The sequence below is a fragment of the Perca flavescens genome, chromosome 17 (assembly GCF_004354835.1).
Source record: "Perca flavescens isolate YP-PL-M2 chromosome 17, PFLA_1.0, whole genome shotgun sequence".
Taxonomy (NCBI): Eukaryota; Metazoa; Chordata; class Actinopteri; order Perciformes; family Percidae; genus Perca; species Perca flavescens.
In genome coordinates, this window is record NC_041347.1 from 9,219,924 (window position 1) to 9,246,266 (window position 26,343).

Sequence of the window (26,343 nt, forward strand, 5' to 3'; positions counted from 1 at the left end):
TGCTTAATAAACTCACGGAGTCTAGTCAGTCAATTCAGTCAGTCCAATAATCCGGTCCGGGTTTTTCTGCTGATTTGTGAATGGTTACTGGCATCCGTGAACAACTCGGCACGGCAGACGTGGCATGATGATCCAAAGGTAGAATTTAAGGAGTGGTGTGCGGTTGGAAGTACGATGGAAACGGTACGCAAGTGTTTTTAACTACTTTGCTTTGTTTTTGGTTTTCTTTTTAAGATTGTTTTTCTCCGGCCGTTTGATTCACTGCTCTTCTCTCTCACTCTCCTTCCGTCACACTGACACTTGCAGGGAGGAGATTTTTATTGACGCCCCCCTCCGGCATCGAATCAGTGTGTCAACTAAAATGGGCATATCTCGGTACACAGGTGGTGAAACCTGGTGACGATCGCAGGGCGTCACAACATGTTCCTCCATCAGTTATTACTGAAGGAAGAACATGTTGTCCAATGAGAGGACTTACTGAGTGGAATGCTTAATAAATTAAGTGGAAGCAACATTGCACTCTCCTTTAACAAACACATTGAAAACCTTTTTAGCTTGACTTCTAGATAATACTAAATTCAATAAAAAGGAAAGGACAACGATTTCCTAAATAAAAAATGCGTTACCACATGAACACCCAGTCAATACTTGATAGTGTCCTTTTTTGAATTATTACCTTAATTAAATTGCAATCGCATTTGGGATCCATTTAAACATGGCCAACCTTAGGAATGAATCCACTTTAAGTTGTTGTTCAGAGTGTTCAGAGATCTGTGGGCTTAGTTGAGTTGAGAATGGGTACAACGTCCTCACTCTGGTCTCCTCTCTTTCCAGACACCTTTGAAATGGTCTCGGAGGACGAGGATGGAAAAGTCATGTTTAAGGTCAACTACCACTACATGTCTCAGGTGAAGAACTCCAGCGATACAAACAGCGCAGCCCGATCCCGCCGCCTCGCGCAGGAGGCCGTCACCCTGTCCACCTCTCTGCCCCTGTCATCCTCTTCCAGTGTCTTTGTCCGCTGTGATGAAGAGAGACTGGACATCATGAAGGTAAAGTACAACTTGAGCTTGTCATGAAAATGTCATAGCATTGTTTGGTGTGTACAGAGTTGTACTGTGTGATTCATAAAGGCTGCTAGTTTTACAACTGAGTAACAATGATAGAACATTTGTGTACTGTGTTACTGCAACCAGTGTTCCTACCATATGACTTGTTATGACCGCTCTTTCATTCCCCCAGTGACATTTAATAAATGGCTCTCACCCCACAAGTTGATTAATGGCAAAGTCTCCTTTGCTAAATGTCAAACTCCTCATCTGTTTAGCTCAGTTTCAGCAAAAGAACACTAAAGAAAGGCAGCAGTTATACCAACAACATAACCAAAACAACTGATGAACACATGACTGCATACAAACATCAGTGTAATAACAGCATTTATTATTAGTTCTGCAGCAATTGTAAGGTGCACAACGAATGCAGGGAACTGAAATGTAGAAAAAAATTCAAATATCCTGTATATGACACAAACTTTAGGCAGGGGATACTGTTTTACTGGCCATAAAATGTAGACAAAAGTTGCCAAATCATGCATCTTTACTTATCAAGGATGACCTTAAAGCACAAAAGGTAATTTTTTCACCGCAAAGCAGGACAAACATAATCTATTTTAGACCAACTTGGATCACAAAGTGGAGTATAAAAGGAAAGATATTTGCCCATAGCCAAAAGTCCTGTCACAGCAGTGCACTGTTTTGTTATGCAAACATGTTCATACAGACCTACCAAATTGAACTTCTTCTCCGAGAATAGCATGGCCTAAGGAGCAGCATCAGCAGAAAGGGACAGTGGCTGATGAGGTGGAAATCTCATGATCTGTGAGGGGTCGGTGCATCCTAGTAGCTAAGCCCGGCATCCTTACATTATTACCAAAACAGCATTGTTGCACTTATTAAACCCTGTCACAGAGGCACATTTGGTTTCAGTCTTGAAATGCTTCCACACCAGACTTTGGTTGGAAGTGCAAGCAAAGTGGCGGGTCTGAATGAATTTAATCCATGAACGGCACTAAATAGTGTAGGTTTAGAGTTATCTCTGTGTTCCAAACGCTGACAGCACTACTCAAGACAAATGTGGTGGTTTAGTCAAGGGTCAGCATGTTTGCATTTCTCTGGAAGTAAAACCCATTCACACTGCATCCTAAACGTGTCTAAAGGCTCTGAGACACCAACCCGACGGCCGACCGTCGGCAGAAAAGGCAGTCAGCTCCCAGGGTTATTGTAGTTTTGCATTTTTCATTAGTTTTTATTTTGTTTTGACTTAAGTTTTCAGAATTCAGTTTAGTTTGAATTTGTTTTTAAAGTGGGTTTGCTAGTTTAGTTTTTATTTTTTGAAAATGCTTAGTTTTAGTTTTTATTAGTTTTAGTCTTAGTCTTTTTTTGTAATATGGGTTATTTGTCAGGGGCAAGATTCAAAAAGGTCAGAAAAAGTATTGTAATAATAACTCAACAAAAACATCATAATTTATTCACAACATACACAATGTATTCAACAATAACACCAGTACATACAATGTACATATGATGTTGAGCACAGATATGTAAACAGTCTACACAAGACGCCGCAGTAAGTGCAAGACAGACATGAACAGGTGTTTTGAACTTTGGTTCAAGTAAAGTGGCGAACTTTTTGAAGTCAATCGACTTACACAGTTGTGTAGACATCCCAGTATCAATACACATAAACTTAGCACAAAAAGTAAGGAAATTTGTGTTTGGTAGATTATTTCTCTGTGGTAACAATGCTTTTTGGCAATAAATCTTATACCGTTGGAAATGGTGCCCCATTTGTAAGGAACATGCATTTGTGGGATGAGCAGCAGCGCTGAGTATGTGGGTTGCGCCCATGAAAAATTTGCCAAATCTTCTCTGCCAATGCAGAGGTTATTCTTCCAATGACTCGTTTGGTGGATTGAATGATTGAAGTTTGAAGAAACAAGACATATTGGCAATTTAATGTATTCATTTTCACAAACCCCCCCCCCAGGCCCTCCAGGCTGCCCCCTAGCTAGTATTTAGCTTGCAGTCGTTTGAGTCGCCTGAGGCCTGCACACCTATGGTTTTCCCACAACTGCTGTCAATGAATATTCTAAATTTAAAATATATATTGAATTGTAAGAAACCATATAAAAAAAATGATGTCAATGGAGAAGCACTACCGCGGCTGTCTTCCCTGCATGTTCTTGCATGGGCCACTGCTCCCTAAACGTTCAGCTCCCTGTGTGACTGAGCCCAGCCGGTCGTCCAGAGAGTTCACAGTGAATTTCGTAATTTGTATGTATACCTCTTAAAATAAATGTTTATGTTGAAATAAATATATCTTAAGGTAGTTATGTCTCTGTTGTATTGGCTTGCCTTCTTATGGACATAATGCGCAAAAATATATTGAATATCCTCAAACATACACTATGTGTTTTTTTTTTCAGTCAGGAAATATAGCGGGGGTGCCAATGCCACTGGCAAAAAGAGCAGTGTTGTCAAAAATTTTACCTGGTTTATCTTTTGCCGGACCGTGATGCCAAGTCGTCTGGCAAGGCACTGCAGTGGCCAATCTAATCCATTCGAGCACACATTCCTGGAAGATAATTTCATATTTCTACTGTTCTGCTGTTTACTCTTGGTTGTCATGACAAAGATAAAATAATTGCTGCCGTGACAGCTTTCCAGAGTTGTAAAATCCTTTGCCAGATTATTAATAGATCAGATTCATGGTTTTCAGTTTTTTCACATAAATGCACAGTCCCCCACCTCTGGTCTTGCCTGAGTCATCTGCTGTTCTAAAATCCGGGGGCAGACATTATCTTCAGCATGACACCCGCTGGATCCTTTCATCCGCAACATTGTCTGCACTTTGTCAATAGTACAGCATAGCGTATGGCCTAGTATCAGGGCTGCTGGTCTCTATTGAAAGTAGATTGGCTATTTTAAAATGGAAGGTTTGTGCCGCAAGTCCTGTGTCACACTAGTGATAGTTTTCTCTGGCTAATCAGTGGTCTGCAGCGTTTTAACTCCACCTTCTAATATCCGCTCAGCTAGCTTGTACTTTCGACTGAGGTGGTACCAAAAAAAGTGCTAGCCACAACTTCTGCTAATGGAAAACCAAAAGAGTGAGTCAGAAGAGAGAGGAGTTGTGCCGGGCCATGCAGTGGAAATGATTCAGCCTCCAAAATCAGGGCTCATCTTGATGAATAGATTACATTGCAATAAACTGCAACTGCTTTCCACAGACTGTGCTTGGGGGCATTCTAAGGCCTTGCATTCACCTAAATAATCAAGTACGCTCATGTACAAGCTGAGCTCATGTACAAGCTGAGCAACCAATGTGTACCTCTGTACCAGGCTGATCCTCCCTAATGCCAGGGACCAGTTAGGATCAGCCACAAATTGGCCTGGGCTACTTCGCAGACCAAGCAGCCATTTTACAATCCTGCATCTGTATCATATTTCAACATTCAACAGTGTTTTGCTGCAGCCCATTCTTAGATCTTAAATCCTGCAGCCTATCCTTGATTATGGATTGGGTTTTAAGTTGACACTGCTTGTAATTAGAGATTTTTTCATATATATATTTACGTATATATTCAGGTCCCTTATAACAGTTTTAAGTGCTTGTGTTTGATTAATGAGCAAATTTCATTTATTCAGGAAATTAATTCATTTTTTGCTACGAATGCCATGAGTACTGTAGACATAACTGGTTTCTTTCTCTCTGCTAATTTCAGCCTTTAGCCTTGTTGTTAATTACATTGTTGTGGCTGTGGAAAAGCCTTAAAGGGTCAGCACCATTTTACCATGATATTTTGCTGTTTGCCCTTTGTTTAATCCATATTTACTGTTATCAGTGCGTCCAACTTTAATTAACCCTCTTTCACTGTGTGTGATTAATAACCCTGTCTTATTCCGTTTTTTGGTTGTTATTTTTTATTTTTTTTTAATCAAAGCCTCTCCCCTCTTTGTGTTTCAGGTTCTCATCACAGGCCCAGCCGACACACCATATGCCAATGGCTGCTTTGAGTTTGATGTGTATTTTCCCCAAGACTATCCCAACTCACCTCCGCTGGTCAACCTGGAGACCACCGGTGGACACAGTGTGCGCTTTAACCCTAACCTGTACAATGATGGCAAAGTAAGTTGGAAAAGAACTGAATTCATTGATTGGCCATATTTTTCCCTGTTTGGAGGGTTATTTAAAGGTTCAGTGTGTAGGATTTATAGGCATCTAGCAGTGAGGTTGCAGAGTGCAACCAACTGAAACTTCTCCTGTGTGCCAAGCGTGTAGAACTATTCCTGATGAGGAATAACCAATTTAATGCTAAAAGTACAGTACAAGCACTCTACGAAACCTTAAATATAAAATTCAATCAATTACGCTACACTGTGGAAATAACAGACACAAAATACGACAAATTTCTAATTGTATCATAAAACCTATCTTGGTAAATGCATAGCAGAATTCCAAATGATGGCACTTCTGAGTAGCCTACATGCATCGCTAAGACATGAAAATACAAAAAATTGCCTCAGGTTGAGAGGGTTGATGTCTATCAAGAACCCAATATGGCGTTGAAGTGTCAGACTAACCCAGTGTTTCTGAAGACCTTTCCTTTCCAGTCACGTTTCATGTCCAGTTTTTAATTAAACTTGGCTTTTGGAAGTGGACATCCCTTGAGGCTTTCTCCAGACATGTTAGAATAAGTAAAGCTCTTCCTCTGTGGTACTGGCTTCCATCCATTGAGGAGTTGGGGTCAAGGTGCCTAAGTTCACCCCATCTGTGGCATCTCATTAGGCAGCTGCCGACAGGCCACATGTATTTCAATAATGGCCCCAGACAGCTGCTATAATAAATACCTGGGGCTGGGGTACAGCCAGGGGGAAGCAAGCTGTCATTCAGCACACTGATAAGGGATGGATGGACTGTTAAATGGAGGAAAGAGAAGGCAGATACATCATAAGAACCTTGTTGCCGAGGGGTGTTTAAAATTCAACTGGAGGTCCTTTTTTGCCCAGTTATGAGCCATGCAACAGGTTCAAGTTTATCTGTACAGTGATTTAAAGGAGCGGCAAACTGTTAAACAGGGAAATCAATGATAACCGTTCTCATTAGCAAATAAAGGAGTATTAATTGAAGTTAAATAGGAACAAAAAGAAATTCCTTAATTCCAAATGTTGCTACAATGGATGGAGCCATTCCCCAAGCCATATTTTTAGATACTCGTCAATGAACTTTAAAAAAAAAAAAAAAAAACTTTAAAGAAACCTTTAGCTGGCAATGGTAACATTAGCCACAAGAATATTCCATAAGGTAACATACCATACATTTTGTCCCATTAAACAATTTAGGCTACATGGTTGTTATGCTTGGCCGGTCCTCCGGTAACGTTAGCAGTTAGCGCGTTAGCATGGCGGGATCACTTCACCAGCTGTGTCTCAATTGTTTTTGCGAGTAACTAACTGGAGTTCTCTATATAATGTAACGCAAGAATAGAAATGTTGAAATGACTGAAAATGCCCGTCCCTACTGGTAACGGTAGCCGTGATAAATTAGCGTAAAGCTCAATGCTTACTTGTTCAGGAGGAAATTAGCCAACTCGGCGTTCTTTTGGACTCTAAGTGGTCACCTTCTTTTAAATGCATCTCCAATATTTACCGGGGATTTACCACGTCTCTGATCATGCAACTGTTTAGAAAGATGCAGAGGTTTTTTTAGTTAGGTAGGATGAGTCTATCTCTGTTCATCCAGTTGGTGTGGTTGCTGTTACCATGGCTGCAGCACGTTGGTTTGCTGTGTTTGCGTTTCATGTCTGGCAACCCCGGTCTCAAAATGGGCAAAAACACACAGGCCAAAACCAGAACAGACATTTTGGAACGCAATGGAAATTCCAAAGAGAAAATACTAGCTTTAGCATTGTTATCAGAGAAGATAGTATTTCAACTTGCTTAATATCTGGTGACATGACACTGTGGCCATGTATTGATTTAATACAGTAAATATATCACATATTGCTCCTTTAACTAAAATCAACTTTGTCATCAAATGTTTGATTTTTCCTGTGTGTTAATCAGGTATGTTTAAGTATCCTCAACACATGGCATGGGAGACCAGAGGAGAAATGGAACCCACAGACCTCAAGCTTCTTACAGGTGAGGTGAAGATCCGTCATGGCAGAGTCACCTGTCTGAATGGATCAACAGTGCTGTTGTCTGAATCTTTGTGTCACAGGCTATAGTTTATCTCTGCCCTGTCATTACACCGCCAGGGGCTCTGGATTAATGGGCTTGGTGTTTGAACAGCTGACATATAGGATCCCTTATAAAGCCAAGTTATTACTTTGCTTTGGTGACAGTGTGCGGGTGTTAATCAAACCAGTATCATTTGAACCTCGAAGATATGACTGCTTACACACATCACTCATCTTGAGTTCAGAATCAGATGGCATCAATTGCATCTATAGACCAGAGGCCATCTGTCTTTAACCTTCATTTAGTAGACAGTTTTCATGTTTTTTTCTGAAAATCCTCAATTTGTAGTCTGGTCTTAATTTCATTTTTCTTTTAATTCCCTTTCTTTAGAGTGTGTATTTTGAATACAAGCCACAAACATTTTTTTTTTTTTTTTTTTTTTTTTAAACGTTTTGTAGGGTACACAGTAAAAAAGATGCCTCACTGAGATCCATTGTAGCTAAACTGTAGTGATGGACAAGGGCTTCGTAAAGCGTTTATTTTTTATTTTGCTGACCCCACTGGTTGGCGCTCTTGGTTTAAAGAAAAAGGCTCAAGGAATGGCAATTCAGTGTGCTTTCAACCTTTTGTTGAACAGAGAGCGCCATCTAGTGGGTATCTGAAGAATAAGGTTCACAAATCTTCCTGAGGCTTTCTTTTGGCCATCACTACTAAACTGTCAAGCTATAAGAAAGAGGACATTTTAACACTGGCTTAGAAAAAGAAAGGGCTTATGGCCACGTCTGAAAAAAACCATTTTATCATTGTACACTTGCTGTCAGGTAGTCTGGTTGGACTAGTCTTTACAAATATTTGTGGTGTGACACTACAAGCCAATATTCCTGCCTGCTCCATCGGCTGCAGTTTGCTGTGTATAAGATGAGTTTTAGTAGAGCTAGTTTTCATTAGGAAGTGGATTTTTACAATAAACGTTATTTATGGGTAAGGGATTATGTTTACTTAACAAGTCTTTTTGTAAAGAAAGTAGTTTATCTGTGTTTTCACTATCTAAAGGCTTGAGGGTTTGGACCTATAATGTGTACGGATAAACACACCAGCTCTTGAACACAACGAGATGACACACACCCACTGCATTATTTGGTTGTTTGCCATGCGTACACTTGCATTCAAACGAGCCGGAGCCATTGGAAATGGAACTCCCCTTTTTTTTTTTTTTATAATTCCCTCATTTGCAGGATTGGAGAATGCATAGAGATGTCGCCATTGATTATCATTCCAGTTTGCGTGCTGTGGATCAATAATGGTAAATAAGGGGGTTGGTGAATAGGAGACAGGCGAGTAGGCTGGGATCAAGCGGTCCTCAACCAGGGTGGATATATATCTGCTCTGAAATCTGGCAACTCAGTTTAAGACAGACAGATGGCAACAGTTGAAGGTCATTGGTATCCACTTGATGGAGCATTTTCAAGTGCACATCATCCAGCTCCAGTGTAGCTGGGGCCAGCAGGCAGGCCTCCAAGCCCAAGATTGTCATTGTTGGTAATGTAGTGGCTTGGAACGCACAGAATGATGCAGGAGGATGTCCTTACTCTCCTTGAGACAGACCAAGGAAATTAATCAAGCTGTTAATACAGAGAAATTGAAGGATGTATCTTTATGGGTCCAAAATATTCCTTGCTTTTGTCAGACTCTGTTCTCAGTGTCCACCACTGCCAAGATTATTTAACAGGATTTGGATGTTGAGGGCACTGAGGGCATGTCAGCATAATTAACCCAAACATCAGGATTATACCCAACTAGCTGGATATTATGTGTTTTAGAATGTGGTATTCATCCAAGCTCTTCTGGAAACCAGACCAGGCTACTTTATATTATTTAAGTGCGTAGAGTTCACAATGGGATTGTCTAGTTGGACCACGGTGGCAATGTTAAATCTCTTCATCACATAATTCCATTTCTCCCAGCCTCCTTTTAATTATGTCAATCTGCTGTAGGTGCTAGTGTCGGTGCAGTCCCTCATTCTGGTGGCTGAGCCCTACTTCAACGAGCCAGGGTATGAACGCTCCCGCGGGACTCCCAGTGGCACCCAGAGCTCACGGGAATATGATGGCAACATCCGGCAGGCCACCGTCAAATGGGCCATGCTGGAGCAGATGCGCAACCCTTCACCATGCTTCAAAGAGGTAAGAATCACTACTGTATAGTGCAAACTGGTTTCTTGTGATTAACAGGATGCTTTGATACTCACTCAGACCTTTCGGATGCCATTGTATGAACTTAAGTGCTGCATGTCAAAAACCTATTCAGGCACATTCACTAAGCAGTACAGGCACAATAATTAACAAAACCTGCAGGATTTAAAGGGATAGTTCGCAGGGATTAGAGTAATTCATTGCCACAACAGATTTCCACCAATTGGAGAGGTATGTATGAGATCAGTGTAGATAAAAAATAATTTTAACTAAACCCAGTACTGGTGTTGTGTCAGAGGCTGTCTCTTGCTTGGGTCACAGTGAGTGAACTTCTAATGAGATAAACGTGTCTATGTTTTTATGAAATGTTTATTTGATGGTTTGATAGTTATCGAAATTCACAGGCAACACGGTTGTTTTGCCAAAGTTAAATAGCATGTTTCCATTGTGAGGAAGGTTTCTGTCATAGGTCTGGCAAGGTGGTTGTAGCCACCCGGTTGGCCAGCCGTGGCCTGCATACCCGGTCCTCCGGTAACTCTAGCAGTTAGCACGTGTTAGCAAGGTGGCGTTACCCTGCACCAGTCGGGATCACCTCACCGGCTGTGTCTCCATTTTTTTGGGAATTAACTTGAGTTCTCTATATAATTAAATGTGAGTACCTGAATGACTGAAAATGCCCGTCCCTACTGGTAACGGTAGCCGTAATAAATTAGCGTAAAGCTCAATGCTTACTTGTTCAGGAGGAAATTAGCCAACTCTGCGTCCTTTTGGGCTCTAAGCGGTCACCTTCTTTTAAATGCACTGTTTAGAAAGATGCAGAGGTTTTTTTAGTTGGGTAGGATGAGTCTATCTCTGTTCATCCAGTTGGTGTGGTTGCTGTTACCATGGCTGCAGCACGTTGGTTTGCTGTGTTTGCGTTTCATGTCTGGCAACCCCGGTCTCAAAATGGGCAAAAACACACAGGCCAAAACCAGAACAGACATTTGGGACCGCAATGGAAACTTCCAAGGAGAAAATACTGGCTTTAGCATTGTTAGGCATTAAAAAAAAGTTGAGGTCATGGGTTGATAGGGAATTTATTTTATTTTTTATTTGTATTTTTTTTCCCAGTGGCAGCAAGGGATAGGTAGGATTTTTTTTTTCCTTTACAGTAGCGATGGATACTTTATTTTTGTATAACATAGCCTACCTGTTACTACATGTACAGTTGTCGCTTAGTAAATTGAAAACATGGTGAGGTGTCATTCACGTGCATATTAAGTAGCCACGTGTCTCTGTTTTGGTCTTATAACACATCTATATGTTTACTGCTCCAGCAGAGATGGTTTGTTTAGACAGCAGCTAAGTTTACAAGAGTTTGTCTAAAATTCAAGATTCGTTGCAAACTAAGATAAACAGTTAGACTACAAACTGACATCTGTCATTTTAGCTTGTTTCTAAAGTTGCTATTTGCAGAGTAGAGCTGTGTTTGCACAGCGCGGTGGACGAGAGTGGACAGCGCAGACAGAGCAGACTGAGATATCAGTTTCTACATGTTTCTGCCTGTTACAGGTAGGTGAGTATTGATAAGTATTGACTTTTGAATCATGGAGGGTTTATTGTAGGCTACTTACAGTAACAAGTGTAGCGTTAGTTCATCTGCGCCAGCGGCAGTAAATAATGCATAATCTGTATAATTTCCAATCAGTTACATGTGCTGCGTCAAGTAACACACACACATCGGCTCTGCTGTGTGTGTGTGTGTGTGTGTGTGTGTGTGTGTGTGTGTGTGTGTGTGTGTGTGTGTGTGTGTGTGTGTGTGTGTGTGTGTGTGTGTGTGTGTGTGTGTGTGTGTGTGTGTGTGTGTGTGTGTGTGTGTGTGTGTGTGTGTGTGTGTGTGTGTGTGTGTGCGCGCGCGCGGGCATCGCTGTTCAGAATCCTGTCTATCTTCCATAATGCAACGCTTGTATTGTGTTGTGAAGTTGTTATTAGCTTCACTGCTGTTAGCCTCCTCCATTGAGTCCCAGGGACTTGCTGTAACGTTAGAGCACTCTAAAGGGTGTCTACCTTTCATTTGATCGTGTTTGCTTGCTACGTTGCCATCCTCTTGAACAACAAACACAACATGTAGTTCCTGAGTGGTTTCATCTGCCCTGTTTAACGTGTTGAAGCTCCCCGGCGGCGCTGTAGCTGGCCGCCGTAGCCGGTGAGGGCTGGTTGAAGGAGCCGTCCTGTGGCGCTGCGGCAACATCGGGTCTTCTTCCAGCAGTGCTGGAGGAAAACGGGCATCTTGCATTGCAAGAGTGCTGTACAAAAATGTAATTATAGTTTGCCTCAAACGTTTTATTTGTGTATTTATTTAATTTGTATCATTTCTTCCCCAAGCTCATAAAATAAATTTGGGTCGCACATAAATTGACAGGGTCGGTCGGAAACTGGAACCAAACAATTATTTTTGTTAGGCCTTATCAGAGAAGATAGTATTTCAACTTGTTTGCTTAATATCTGGTGACATACTGTGGTCATTTATTGATTTAATACAGTAAATATATAACATATTGGACCAATAACCATGTTGGACTTGGGCTGAGTTGCAGACCTAAAGTCTGAACCCCTATCTTCACTATAAGCTAGTACATGAACCCTAGTTCTCTTAAATTTCTTTTTACCATCCATCCATCCATCCATCTTCGTCCGCTTATCCGGTGTCGGGTCGCGGGGGGAGCAGCTCCAGCAGGGGACCCCAAACTTCCCTTTCCCGAGCAACATTAACCAGCTCCGACTGGGGATCGGCGTTCCCAGGCCAGGTTGGAGATATAATCCCTCCACCTAGTCCTGGGTCTTCCCCGAGGCCTCCTCCCAGCTGGACGTGCCTGGAACACCTCCCTAGGGAGGCGCCCAGGGGGCATCCTTACCAGATGCCCGAACCACCTCAACTGGCTCCTTTCGACGCAAAGGAGCAGCGGCTCTACTCCGAGCTCCTCACGGATGACTGAGCTTCTCACCCTATCTTTAAGGGAGACGCCAGCCACCCTCCTGAGGAAACCCATTTCGGCCGCTTGTACCCTGGATCTCGTTCTTTCGGTCATGACCCAGCCTTCATGACCATAGGTGAGGGTAGGAATGAAAACTGACCGGTAGATCGAGAGCTTTGCCTTCTGGCTCAGCTCTCTTTTCGTCCTGGCGGTGCGATAGATTGAATGTAATACCGCACCCGCTGCGCCGATTCTCCGACCAATCTCCCGCTCCATTGTCCCCTCACTCGCGAACAAAACCCCAAGGTACTTGAACTCCTTCACTTGGGGTAAGGACTCATTCCCTACCTGGAGAAGGCATTCCATCGGTTTCCTGCTGAGAACCATGGCCTCCGATTTAGAGGTGCTGATCCTCATCCCAACCGCTTCACACTCGGCTGCGAACCGATCCAGTGAGTGCTGAAGGTCACAGGCCGATGATGCCATCAGGACCACATCATCTGCAAAGAGCAGCGATGAGATCCCCAGCCCACCGAACTGCAACCCCTCCCCACCCCGACTACGCCTCGATATCCTCTCCATAAATATTACAAACAGGATTGGTGACAAAGCGCAGCCCTGGCGGAGGCCAACCCTCACCTGAAACGAGTCCGACTTACTGCCGAGAACCCGGACACAGCTCTCACTTTGGTCGTACAGAGATTGGATGGCCCTGAGTAGAGACCCCCCTCACCCCATACTCCCGCAGCACCTCCCACAGTATCTCCCGGGGGACCCGGTCATACGCCTTCTCCAAATCCACAAAACACATGTAGACCGGTTGGGCATACTCCCAGGCTCCCTCCAGGATCCTTGCGAGAGTGAAGAGCTGGTCCGTTGTTCCACGACCAGGACGGAATCCGCATTGTTCCTCTTCAATCTGAGGTTCGACTATCGGCCGAACCCTCCTTTCCAGCACCTTGGAGTAGACTTTACCAAGGAGGCTGAGAAGTGTGATACCCCTGTAATTGGCACACACCCTCTGGTCCCCCTTTTTAAAAAGGGGAACCACCACCCCAGTCTGCCACTCCTTTGGCACTGTTCCAGACTTCCACGCAATGTTGAAGAGTCGTGTCAACCAGGACAGCCCCTCCACACCCAGAGCCTTGAGCATTTCTGGACGGATCTCATCAATCCCCGGGGCTTTGCCACTGTGGAGTTGTTTGACTACATCAGTGACTTCCGCCTGGGAAATCGACGACAATCCCCCGTTATCCTCCAGCTCTGCCTCTAACATAGAGGGCGTATTAGTCGGATTCAGGAGTTCCTCAAAGTGCTCCTTCCACTGCCCTATTACCTCCTCAGTTGAGGTCAACAGTGTCCCATCCTTACTGTACACAGCTTGGATGGTTCCCCGCTTCCCCCTCCTGAAGTGGCGAACAGTTTTCCAGAAGCACTTTGGTGCCGACCGAAAGTCCTTCTCCATGTCTTCTCCAAACTTCTCCCACACCAGCTGCTTTGCCTCTTTCACGGCAGAGGCTGCAGCCCTTCGGGCCCTTCGGTACCCTGCAACTGCCTCCGGAGTCCTCTGGGATAACATATCCCGGAAAGACTCCTTCAGTCGGACGGCTTCCCTCCACCACGGTGTTCGTGGGTTACCGCCCCTTGAGGCACCTAAGACCCTAAGACCACAGCTCCTCGCCGCTGCTTCAGCAATGGAAACTTTGAACATTGTCCACTCGGGTTCAATGCCCCCAGCCTCCACAGGGATGCACGAAAAGCTCCGCCGGAGGTGTGAGTTGAAAGTCTGTCGGACAGGGGCCTCCTCCAGACGTTCCCAATTTACCCGCACTACACGTTTGGGCTTACCAGGTCTGTCAAGAGTCTTCCCCCACCCCCTGACCCGGTTGACAGCTCTGCCCCTCTCTTCACCCGAGTGTCCAAAACATACGGCCTCAGATCAGATGAAACGATTATAAAATCGATCATTGACCTTCGGCCTAGGGTGCTCTGGTACCAGGTACCCTTATGAGCATCCCTATGTTCGAACATGGTGTTCGTTATAGACAATCCATGACTAGCACAGAAGTCCAACAACAAACAACCACTCTGGTTTAGATCAGGGAGGCTGTTCCTCCCAATCACGCCTCTCCAGGTGTCTCCATCATTGCCCACGTGCGCGTTGAAGTCCCCCAGCAGAACAATGGAGTCCCCCACTGGAGCCCCATGCAGGACTCCAGTCAAGGTCTCCAAGAAGGCCGAATACTCCGAACTCCTGTTTGGTGCATATGCACGAACAACAGTCAGAGTTTCCCCCCCCACAACCCGCAGGCGTAGGGAGGCGACCCTCTCGTCCACCGGGGTAAACTCCACCGGGGTAAACTCCAACGTAGCGGCGCTCAGCCGGGGGCTTGTGAGTATCCCCACACCTGCCCGGTGCCTCACACCCTGGGCAACTCCGGAGAAGAAAAGAGTCCAACCCCTATCCAGGAGTACGGTTCCAGAACCGAGACTGTGTGTAGAGGTAAGCCCCACTAGATCTAACCGGTAGCGCTCCACCTCCCGCACCAGTTCCGGCTACTTCCCCCACAGAGAGGTGACGTTCCACGTCCCCAGAGCCAGCGTCTGCTGCCCGGGTCTGGTCCGTCGAGGCCCCTGACCTTCACTGCCACCCATGTGGCAGCGCACCCGACCCCAGCGGTTCCTCCCACAGGTGGTGGGCCCATGGGCTATTTCTTTTTACTTCCACTCTAACTACAAAGTTGAATATATCATTCCCATAATATATTAGCTACATACCTCTGCCATTTTTGATATTTTTCCAACTGTTTCAGTCCAGAAAGCAAAAAGGAATGAAAAGCAACCTCTCCTCCCTGAGGGTTGCTCGGGCACGCTGTCTAATAATGAATTCCTCTCTTATTAATTCCTTGGTAGATAACATCGTCTGGAGGTTGGCCTATCCCCACCCCCCTCTCTCTCTTACAGTTTTTTTTGATTAATGTGATGGTCCATGGTGAGATGGATAGTGCCGGGGATGATACCAATCTTTCAACCTGCTCATCCAGAGCAGCTTCATTCAGAAATGTCAAGAAAGAGGAGCACAGGAAGAGGAGCGAGGGATAGAAAGAAAAGTGATCCCTTCATCTTGACAGGATTACATGAGAAAACCATTGCCTGTAGAAAAACATGGAAATGGTGTGATGTCATGCATAGGTTTTTGTATTTGGATTTACCAAATACCATTTGCCTGAAGGGGTACAATTTGCAATAATGAGCGGCTCGCTCTACATTATCCTGCTTATTGTGATATGTATGTAATAGTAAGAAGGTTCTGGGTTTGAATCCAGGTCGTTCTGGGTCTTTCTTTGTGGAGTTTGCATGTTCTCCCCGTGTTTGCGTGGGTTTCCTCCGGGTGCTCAGGTTTCTCCCAGCATCAAAAAACATGTACTAGGTTCTCCAGGCAGTGCTAGGTTCTCCAGTCAGTGCCCTTGAGCAAGGCTCTGGCTCAGATCTGGAGTTGGGCGCTGTAAACGGCTGCCCACTGCTCCCTTGAGGGATGGGTTAAATGCAGAGAATGAATTTCGCTACATCTATGTGACAATAAAGTACCTTTACCTTATTACATGGCTTATTACAGGACTTTATTAAACAGCTACTCATACAGAGGTAACCAGCTGATGACGCCTGCGTCCCGGTTGGGATGGTTAACGTTCCTGCTGCTGAGCACGGCTCTCCGGTGGAAGCCAGGTCACCCCGATAAGTGAGCTAACCATGGAGCTAACTAATGCTCTGTTAGCACTGTAGCTAACCCCCCTCTGTTTGTGATCTGTTGATCAGTGCTATGAGCACAAATATTGATTTAAAAATACGATTTTATTGATTTAAAAATGGTCTGCCAGAATCTCTGGTCAAAACTTTGTCCATGGCAACAGTCTGTTATACTTGGCAACAGTATGTTTAACAGAAACAGCAGACGTAATTGACCAATCAGAATTAAGTATTCAACCAAGCTGTGTAATAAGTAATTGTTATTCTTCTGACTATTACAACTAGCTAGCTTGTGATGCAACCATTTAGATCAGTAATGTAGTAGTAGTAGTAGTAATAGTAATAATAATAATAATAATAATAATAATAATAATAATAATAATAATAATAGAGATGGCTGCGAGGGTAGACGTGCGTGTGTAGTAGCACAGCCCTTGTCTGCTTTAAACTTTATAATATATGCTCCTTTTGATTCATGCGTGCAGATATGGCACAATAAAAGAGCGGTCACTGCATAAAGCTAAAAACTGGTGCGTTTATTGTGGATTACTAAAACAGTAAAAAAGTAAGTTTTGGTGATCTAATCAAGACTAAAGTGTGCGCACCTGTTACGGCAAACTACTGCAACAATGGCAGGGGAAAACCCGATCACAATGGAAACGCTGTGGGAAAGACTCAATCTAAACCAAAATGAACTTCTGCAGAGATTCCCAACAATGGAGCAACAGATGATGCAAATGAATGGTTCGATGAATGGTTCGATGAATGCACTAAATGAACCGATCGCTGAAGTGCAAATGCGTGTGAGCGCTGCTGAGGATAATCTGCAAAGCACTGACAGTAAAGTGCGGGTTCTGGTCAAACAAGTGGAAGTGCTGGAAGCAAAGGCTGAAAATATCGAGAAAAAAAGCCAACAGAACAACGTGGTTATCTTTGGAATAATGGAGGGTGAAGAAAAGAGCGACCCTGTGGCGTTTGTTCAAAAGTTTCTGATGGAGACGTTGAATCTGCCACAGGACACCCTGCACATCGAGAGAGCGCATCGCATCCCCATCCGTGTGTCTGCTGCTACTGTTGCTGGTAAAAGACAGAGGCCAATTATCGCCAAGTTTGGAAATGATCAGCACAAGGCAAAGGTGATGAAGCTTGCTCGAGAGAAGGGAACACTATTCTACAAAGACACCAGAGTGTTCATCTATCAAGATTTCAGCGCTGCGGTGCAGAAGAAGCGTCAACTGTTTGTTCCTGTGAAAAGGAAATTATACGCTGCTGGAATAAGGTATGCAATGATGTTTCCCGCGATACTTTCTGTCGACTTTATGGGAGTACAAAAGCGCTTTGAGACTCCGTCAGACGCGCAGAAATTTCTCGATGACTTGGATAAATCTAGTGCCTCCTCTATGACTTCATAACTCTGCCATGTAGGCCTATTGTGTTTTTAATGGTCGCTCAAACGGGCTTATTCTTTTTTTCATACTGTGCCCAATGACTGTAAATGAACTGAAAGTATAGGAGCAACTTTCTTTTTTTATGTATATTAAAGCAGACAAGACCATTTAGGTTAACGTTCTAATGTGGCTAATATCAGCCCTGTTTGGTCTAATATTTTGGCCCATGTTTTGTTTTTTTTCTCTTTTTTTTTTTTTTTTTTTTTGTTTCCTTTGTTTTTTTAGTTAAATACCAAAGGAGATCCATAATTATTATGTCCAATACCTTGCATATTGGGGAAAGTACTAGATATTTTATGCATATGATACTATGGCTTTACCAGTACATTTCTGTTCATTTAATATCAAAGGGTGTAATAGTCCAGTCAAGCGGAAGAGGATACAGTAATTACATTTCTGAGAAAGGAGAATGTTTCTGTTGCAATGTTGCAGGAGACACATTTGACTGAATACAAACATAAAAAACTTAGAATAGACTGGGTTGGACATGTGTACTCTTCCTCATTTAATAGTAAAAGCAGAGGGGTGGCGATACTGGTGCATAAAAAATTGCCCATTAATATTAGTCACGTTGAAATTGATGAAAGAGGTTGTTATGTTTTGTTGCACGGGGTTTTATATGGAGAGAGAGTTACTATCCTAAATGTACTGTATATGCCGCCCCTGATTTAGATCCTACATTTTTTACTAAACTGACTGATTTACTGTTCAAGTATCACTGTCCTTATGATTGTTAGTGGAGATTGGAATTGTGTAATGAATAATATTTTTAATAAAAGGCCCACCATCATCAGTGCAAAACCAACTCCTAGACAGCGAGCTTTGCAACAAATAGTTGATGAGGTTGATTTAGTTGATGTGTGGAGACATTTGCACCCTAAAGAGAAAAACTATATTTTTTTTCAAATCCTCATAAAACATATACAAGAATTGATTTTTTCTTGGTTACTAAAATATTATTGGAATTGATAAAACAAAGTAGCATTGAAAATATACATCTGTCAGATCATGCTCTAATTAAAATGGAGGTTGCATTCACCTGTTTTATATAAGAATAAAAATGTTTGGCAATGTACAGATCAATATTATCTGATATTAATTTTTGTAACAAAACTAAAGCAAATTTAATGCATTTTCTAGAAACGATAACTATGATACTGATCCGGCAAATGTATGGGAAACTACAAAAGCTTATCTCCGAGGCTTGATGATTTCATATTGTGTTGCTAGGAAAAGGAAAATTATTTATGAACAAAAAAGACTAGAGTCAAAGTTACAAGAGGCTGAGAGTAAACATAAGCATGGTCTTTCCGCTGAAAGCTGGGATCAGGTTATGGTTGCTAAAACAGCACTCAATTCATTGGAAATCCAAAAAACAGAATTATTTTTACAAAAGTATAAACAGTATGATAGTCATAGATCTGTAAAATATTTAGCGAGTTTAATTAATAATAAAAAACGTAAGTCTGCAATATCAAAAGTAAGAGATAAAAGCGGTAAACTGGTTTATACATCAGGTGAAATAACAAATGTGTTTAAAGGATTCTTTGGTGATTTGTATACAAATCTGATAATACAGATAGTGACAGGGATATGACTTCGTTTTTCAGAAGCTTGAGCTACCTCAACTTGACTTGCAGGATAATTTATCACTTGGTGCTAAAATTACAGTTGACGTGAAAAGGACAATAAATTCTTTAAAGGAACACGCCGACTTACTGGGACTTTAGCTTATTCACCGTAACCCCCAGAGTAAGACAAGTCGATACATACCCTTCTCATCTCCGTGCGTGCTGTAACACTGCCTGACGGCTCCAGCATTAGCTTAGCCTAGAACAGATCCTTCAGGTAACTGGTTCCAACTAGCCTACTGCTCCCAATTGTGACAAAAGTAACAAAATAACACCAACATGTTCCTATTTACATGTTGTGATTTGTAGAGTCACAGCGTGTACAAAAAACAACGTAACATGAGACACAGCCATCTTCTAACAGTAAACAAACCGGGAACTATATTCTCAGACAGGCTTGCTGCAAGCATATCACTCCGCCCAAGTACTATATTCTTCCGCCTGAGAATATAGTTCCCAGTTTGTTTACAGTTAGAAGACGGCTGTGTCTCATGTTACGTTGTTTTTTTGTACACGCCAGACTCTATAAATCACAACATGTAAATAGGAACATGTTGGAGTTATTTTGTCACTTATTCGGAGCAGTAGGATTACTGGAACCATTCACCTGATGTTCTGTGCTGGTCTGATGCCGCTGGAGCCGTCAGACAGCATTACAGCACGCACGGAGATGAGAAGGGTATGTATCGACTTGTCTAACTCTGGGGGTTACAGTGAATAAGATAAATTCCCAATAAGTCGGCGTGTTCCTTTAAAGAGTGGAAAGGCATGTGGTCCAGATGGTTTTCCAGCAGAGTTCTACAAAACGGACATTTTAGCTCCTTTGCTTGCAAGAATGTTTCAGTATGCTTATGATGAGAAGAAATTGCCAAAGACAATGCAACAATCTATTATTTCATTACTACCAAAAGATCACAAGGATCCAGAAAACCCTGCATCATACAGACCATTATCAATTCAAAATACAGATTCAAAGATTTTAGCAAGTGTTAGCATCTTAGCAATAAGATTAAACAATGTGATACATAAATTAGTTTCTAGCGATCAAACAGGCTTCGTTAAGACGCGACAGTCTAGCGCCAATGTAAGGCGACTGCTTGGGATATTACAGTATGTAGCACATAAAAAAGAAAAAGCAGTGGTCATTGCATTGGACGCAGAAAAAGCTTTTGATTGTGTGGAATGGAAGTACTTATTTAGAGTTTTAAAAGAATTTTCATTTAATAAAAGTTTTATCAACTGGATTAAGCTTGTATACAAACTCTCTGTCAGCTCTTTTGATTAACGGAACTACATCTGAGACATTCTTGCTGGAGAGAGGAACAAAACAAGGATGCCCTTTGTCCCCTCTCTTATTTAATTTAATTATTGAACCATTGGCGGTATTGATAAGAACGAGCGAGGAGATAGAGGGCATTGAAACAGAGAGCCGTTCCCAAAAGATATCACTTGTGCCGATGATGTACTTTTATTTTTGAAGAATCCTAATAAATCCATCCCTTCACTAATAAAAATTATTGAAAACTTTTAAATTTTCAGGATATAAAATAAACTACGAAAAATCATCAGCCTTTCCGCTTGGCGAAAGAATAGGCTCATCAAGCTATCATCCTTTTAAAGTGACCAAAAAAGGATTTAAATATCTTGGTATATATTTTAGTGCAGATTTTTCAAAACTGATTAAACATAATCTTTTACCTGTAATAGCAAAAATAAAAACTGACCTTCTAAGATGGACTAATCTTTCACTTTCTCTTTTGGACCGTATAGCTATAATTAAAATGAATGTTCTCCCTCGCCTGTTGTATGTTATCCAAATGCTACCTATTTATAGTCCATCCAAAATATTTACAAAAATACATAGTGCGGTAGGAGTATTTGTGTGGAATAATAAAAGGCCAAGGATGGAATTTCGAAAGCTTCAACTACCAATTAAAAAAGGAGGACTTGGCATCCCAAATTTCAAATTTTATCATTGGGCCGCACAATTAAAATTCACGGCAGAGTGGATTAAAAAAAGCCATTTCTGCTTTCCAGATTTAGAAGGTATAGGTCTGGATGGGGTTCAGTTAGAACACCTTCCGTTTATATGTTTCACAAAAGTATATACCAAGATTAAGCACAATTATATACTGAAAAATATCTGTAGGTCTCTCAGGGCTGTTCGTAAATATTTTGAGCTTGACAAATACTCATTATTGGCTCCTAATAATCCAGATTTTAGACATACCTGTATTGATGCTGGCTTTAATGAGTGGAGAGAAGCTGGTATCCTAAGAATATTAGATGTTTATGCAGATAATGCTCTCAAGTCTTTCCAACAATTACAGTATGAGTTTAATATCTCTCAGGTCCACTGTTTTCGATATCTACAAATAAGGAGCTATCTTATTTCTATTGAATACTATAAACAAGGCGGGAAAATAAATGTGCTTGATAGCATTTTATTAAAAGAAGCTGCATTGAAAAATAAAACTGACATATATTTATGACCAAATTATAGCAAATAATAAAGTTTTAATAAATATTAAACAAAGCTGGGAACTTGACTTTGGTGTTACACTGGAAGACCAGATATGGAACAAAGTATTAAATTATGTAAGACAAATTACTAAATCAAACAAATTAAATGAAGTACAATATAAAATTATCAATAAGCTGCATGTGACCCCCTTAACTCGAAGTAAATACAACACATGTACAAAATTTTGGCCTTAAATGTAAAAAGGATACAGGAACCTATTTCCACTTAATATGGTCTTGTCCTTTAATTGTGTCATTCTGGTCTTCGGTTGTTCATGAAATTGAAAAATCTTTTGGGATTAAAGTGCCACTGGATCCCAGCTTGTGTATCCTTGGTGTAAATAACTGTGTGCCGGAAACAAAAATAATGTCTATAATGCTATATGCTGCTCGCCTTTCCATTCTTCATGTTTGGATTAAAGAACACTCGACTACTTTAACTCTTTGGTGCGAAAAACTTCTGTCACTGCTACCATATGAAAGAAGACATAATGTACTGGATGGAACTCTGGATACGTTTGTAAATGATTGGTCTCCCCTTAAAGATTATTTTGGCAAGCAATAACATGCATTAATATGGATTGAGAAGAAGAAATCCCCCCCCCACACAATAATGTACTTAAATATGGTCTACGGTCTGTATAAAACCTGTGTAGAGAATGTATGTATATATATATGCGATGTCTGTGTATACATGAAGTACAAAATTTAAACTGCTAACCAACTAAACGAAGGCGTAGTAGACCTTTTTTTTTTTTTTTTTTCTGCTCTCTTGTTTTTCTATGTTTATGGTAAGAAGAAAAATGTGAAAATAAACAATTTAAAAAAAATAATAATAGTTTTTATTTATATAGCGCCTTTCATGAAACCCAAGTACAATTTACAGAATGACAGTGGCTAAGCTAAGGGAGGTTGTATGCTGTGGTGAACAGGTGGTGTTTCTTAAACATGTCCAGGGAGGGGGTTCCAGAGGGATGGGGCTGGGACACTAAAGGGACAGAGTCTGGTGTTGGGAATGGAGAGCAGGCCAGCATCTCGTAGAGAGACCCACCACTCTGTTGGTCTTTTTGAACTACAAATCCACACAGTCTTTACACAAAATGATACAAATTGGTATTTCTTGTTTGAGAAAACGATTTTTGTTGAGAGTTAATATCACAGTCATGGGCATGCAGAAGAAATAACCAGACAACAGCCAATAGTTACATTTTGTAGTTTGGCCATCTTACTGAATTAATGTTAATTAGCTGCAGCTAAACTGGAATCAGTTGTCATTAGAGAGGGCAAATTCTTCATGACAAACAATCATTCAACCTTAATTGTTACATAGATTACAGCAAGTACAACCATAGCTAGGAGAACCCACTCAGATCTCACTGGGCCCTATTCTTTCTGAATTAAATGAAAAGGCTAAGTGATAATGTTTCATTCCATTTGCTATAAATCCCACGTGATTGTCATTACTGCTTTGCATTTTTAAAGCATGCTGTAGTGTGCTAGATTTTTTAATTTGTAAAATAAAAGCAGATATATGTTCACTCTGTTGGATTTATCACATTTGTCAAGGAGTAAACTGTTCTGATTTGGAGTATTTGTACGAGGTACATTATTCTCTTCATCAATCCCAGCCAGTAATGCTTGTATTTCTGTGGGATTTAAAGGTAAAATATTATAAGTCTATCTGGCCTGCACAGCAAGCAATGTTGGGATTCCAGAAAAAGAGCGATCCATGACATCACCCAGCCAGCCTGTGAAATGGACCGTTGGACCGAGAGATACTGAGGGGACGTAGTAGGACATGGCAAAGCCACCCGGCTGAGCGATCTCACACATACGCACACAGAAATTCAATTAAGCTTGGTGAGATACTGCCATGTGATTTTCTCGCCCCTGGCCTTTTAGCACCTTTGGGTCCTCAGCTGAGACAAACATCGACTAAGAGAGAAAGACAACCAGCCAAGTTGTTGCCTTCCTGCAGATAACCATTATTATATATATATATATATATATATATATATATAGGAATATTCTAAATTTGAATGTATATTCAAATTGTGAGAAAAAAACGAGACCATTTTTTGAAAGCTGTACTGCCCACGCTGCAGTGAGCCGTCTTCTAAGTTTCTCTTTAATGAGCACAACACCAGAACTATCTGCTTTTGAAACATTAAGAGTGGGGACTCAGAGGTCAGAAACAGGCTGCAAATAGCTTATGTTATGCAAGAATATATCCAGTTGGAAATAAATAAATGTCAGTAATTCACCAGAAACTAAATGTAGTCAAGTGGCTTTTTGCTCGTGGAGCGCTCTCGTGTCCTCCCACAGCGGCGTTCTCCAGAGCACTAAAGCCTCTCACGGAGTAAAAGGATCAACTATCAAACAGTTGAAGCATACAGTCGAATAGTAGACTTTTCCTGAAAACTGTATGCATGGCTTGTTGAACATAGAGTATTTGGGCTTACATCTGCTGTCCTTGGTGCTGAAGATGCAGCAATGTCTGCTGACACAGTGGTCCCCGCTGAAGCTCAGCTGATGTGTCTTGAGACTGACGCTGTCAAGTCTCTTACTGGCCTTAGCACATCCTGCCACTCCTCATGAGGCAGCGTCGTTAGCAATTTTAATCTTGACACAAAAATGTGGCAGTTTTATGAGTGCGTGTGAGAGGCATCCTCTCAGTGCCCCGTCTGAATGGTCGAGTGTGGACATGTACCACATCTGCAGGTCTCCATTCTTTGGCTCACAGTGTTGTTTCTGTTAGAAAACCCAGACATCATTATATGTACGGTTCCCCACTACTGTCCATCTAGGTCTTTGGAGGCGTAGAGTTGCTCAGCCGGTCCTAAAAGATGCCCTCCATATATACCAGTTGGCCTCTGTATACTTGTAGTTTTCTGATTGTGCCGTACAGCTTGATCAGAACCCTCCATAGCAACCTTTGCTGTTCCAGCTGGTATCGGTTTTACTTCTACCACTTTATTTGAGCGGTGAACTTAGAAGTAGGCCCATAACAATTATTACATAATTGTCTAACTGCGATTTGTTCTACGTAATCCCGGTATCTTTGTTTTTAACAGCGGTAAAGCATTAGAGCCTTTTTGTTTAATGAGATGGGTCAAAGCATGGTTACACTTTGATCCATCAAACACGTTTCCAGCGCCCGTGTGCACCCTGTAGCGTCCCAGAACAGTAGCTATCCTCTGGTCCTGTTGATTCCTAACAGAGGAAGCCCCACTCGCAGTTGTAAATCAAGTCGGCTTTCCAATGTTAAAAATCCACGAAGCGTTATTGGTGGGACCGTTGAGCTAAAGCTATGCTAGCGGCAGCTGTTGCTTGTTGCCATAGCAACTCCAAACATCCTGGGCTGTAGCTGCCTCAAGCCAGAGAAATGTTGATGCTTTATCATTCTACGTAATAAGTAATCTTACGTACAGGTGTATGTGCAGGCTTTCGAGCTCGGCGAATAGTATTATCACTGCACTGACAAATCCTGGACTAAGCTCTGTGGGATACTCCTCTGGTATTTGGACTCACTGGCTTATGAGCCTATCCAGGAGATAAATGTATTGTTTTTTATGTGTGTTTTTTCTTCTTTGTAATATGGACCATTTTTTACGTGTCTGAAATAAAGCAAATAAATAAATTCTCTTCCCTGTGATAAAACCAAAATCGATTTACTTATTTTTCCATTTTGGGCCAACTCTCAGATTTCCTTTAACCTTCTGCTCATTAGCCTATGCACAAAATACTATATGCTTACATTGTGAAAAAAAAAGTTATACTCCGTGTAGCAAGTAATTTTTTCACGGCTGCATGGGGTTTTATTTTTTTTATTTTTGGGGCATTTCTGCCTTTAATGGATAGGACAGCTAGACATGAAAGGAGAAGCGAGAGGGGGAAGACATGCAGGAAATCGTCACAGGTCAAACTTGAACTCTGGACCTTCTGCGTCGAGCCATGCATGCCACATGCATACCTCTATACAGTATATGTGCACCTGCTCTACCAACTGAGCTAACCTGGCCATGGCGCTACTGTTTTGAGCTCTTATGAACAAATTGTGTAGATAAGATTTTATTTTTTGTCTGCGTGTGTGAGAATGCAACATTATTACATGCTATCTATAGACGAGCTGGAGAGTGGATACCAGGTTTGAAATATGCAGCAGCAGATTGTCAGGTGCAATTAACGACAATGGGTTGCATGTTAAAATATGGATCATTGTGCGTGTGTTTTTGTGTGAGAGGAAGAACCAGAATACACATGTGAATGTGCATGTTTGAGGTACGGAGCTCACTGTATGTATGGTGTGTGTGAAGGCAGCGATTTCATATTCCCATCTGCACTGAGATGTAAAAGGGCCTTTGGAGCCTCTGACCACATATATTCTTGGGCTGACGTCTGGACGCCATGCTCATATGGATTGAGAGCTGGGTTAGGGCTGCACTCCATGAACCTTCCACTGCTGCACAGAACAGGAAGTGTGTGCAGAAACACTTTGGCTGTATTTTGGAACCGCCTACTATATGCTACCAACGGACACAGTATGTAGTACCTCCCTCATACTCGGTTCTTCAGTAGTTCGTCAGTAGTATCCTGGCTGATGTCACGGT

The 26,343-nt window shown here is 42.0% G+C and overlaps 1 protein-coding gene across 4 annotated transcripts in view; it reads left to right on the forward strand.

Annotated features, from left to right (window-relative positions):
- birc6 (baculoviral IAP repeat containing 6) overlaps positions 1-26,343 on the forward strand; it is a 157,411-nt gene that overhangs the window by 127,263 nt on the left and 3,805 nt on the right. For all 4 annotated transcript variants that reach the window (XM_028603907.1, XM_028603909.1, XM_028603910.1 and 1 more), the window contains exons 68-71: positions 835-1,052; positions 5,023-5,184; positions 7,122-7,199; positions 9,233-9,421. In XM_028603907.1, the coding sequence (XP_028459708.1) occupies positions 835-1,052; positions 5,023-5,184; positions 7,122-7,199; positions 9,233-9,421 (647 nt within the window). The remainder of the gene's footprint in view (positions 1-834; positions 1,053-5,022; positions 5,185-7,121; positions 7,200-9,232; positions 9,422-26,343) is intronic.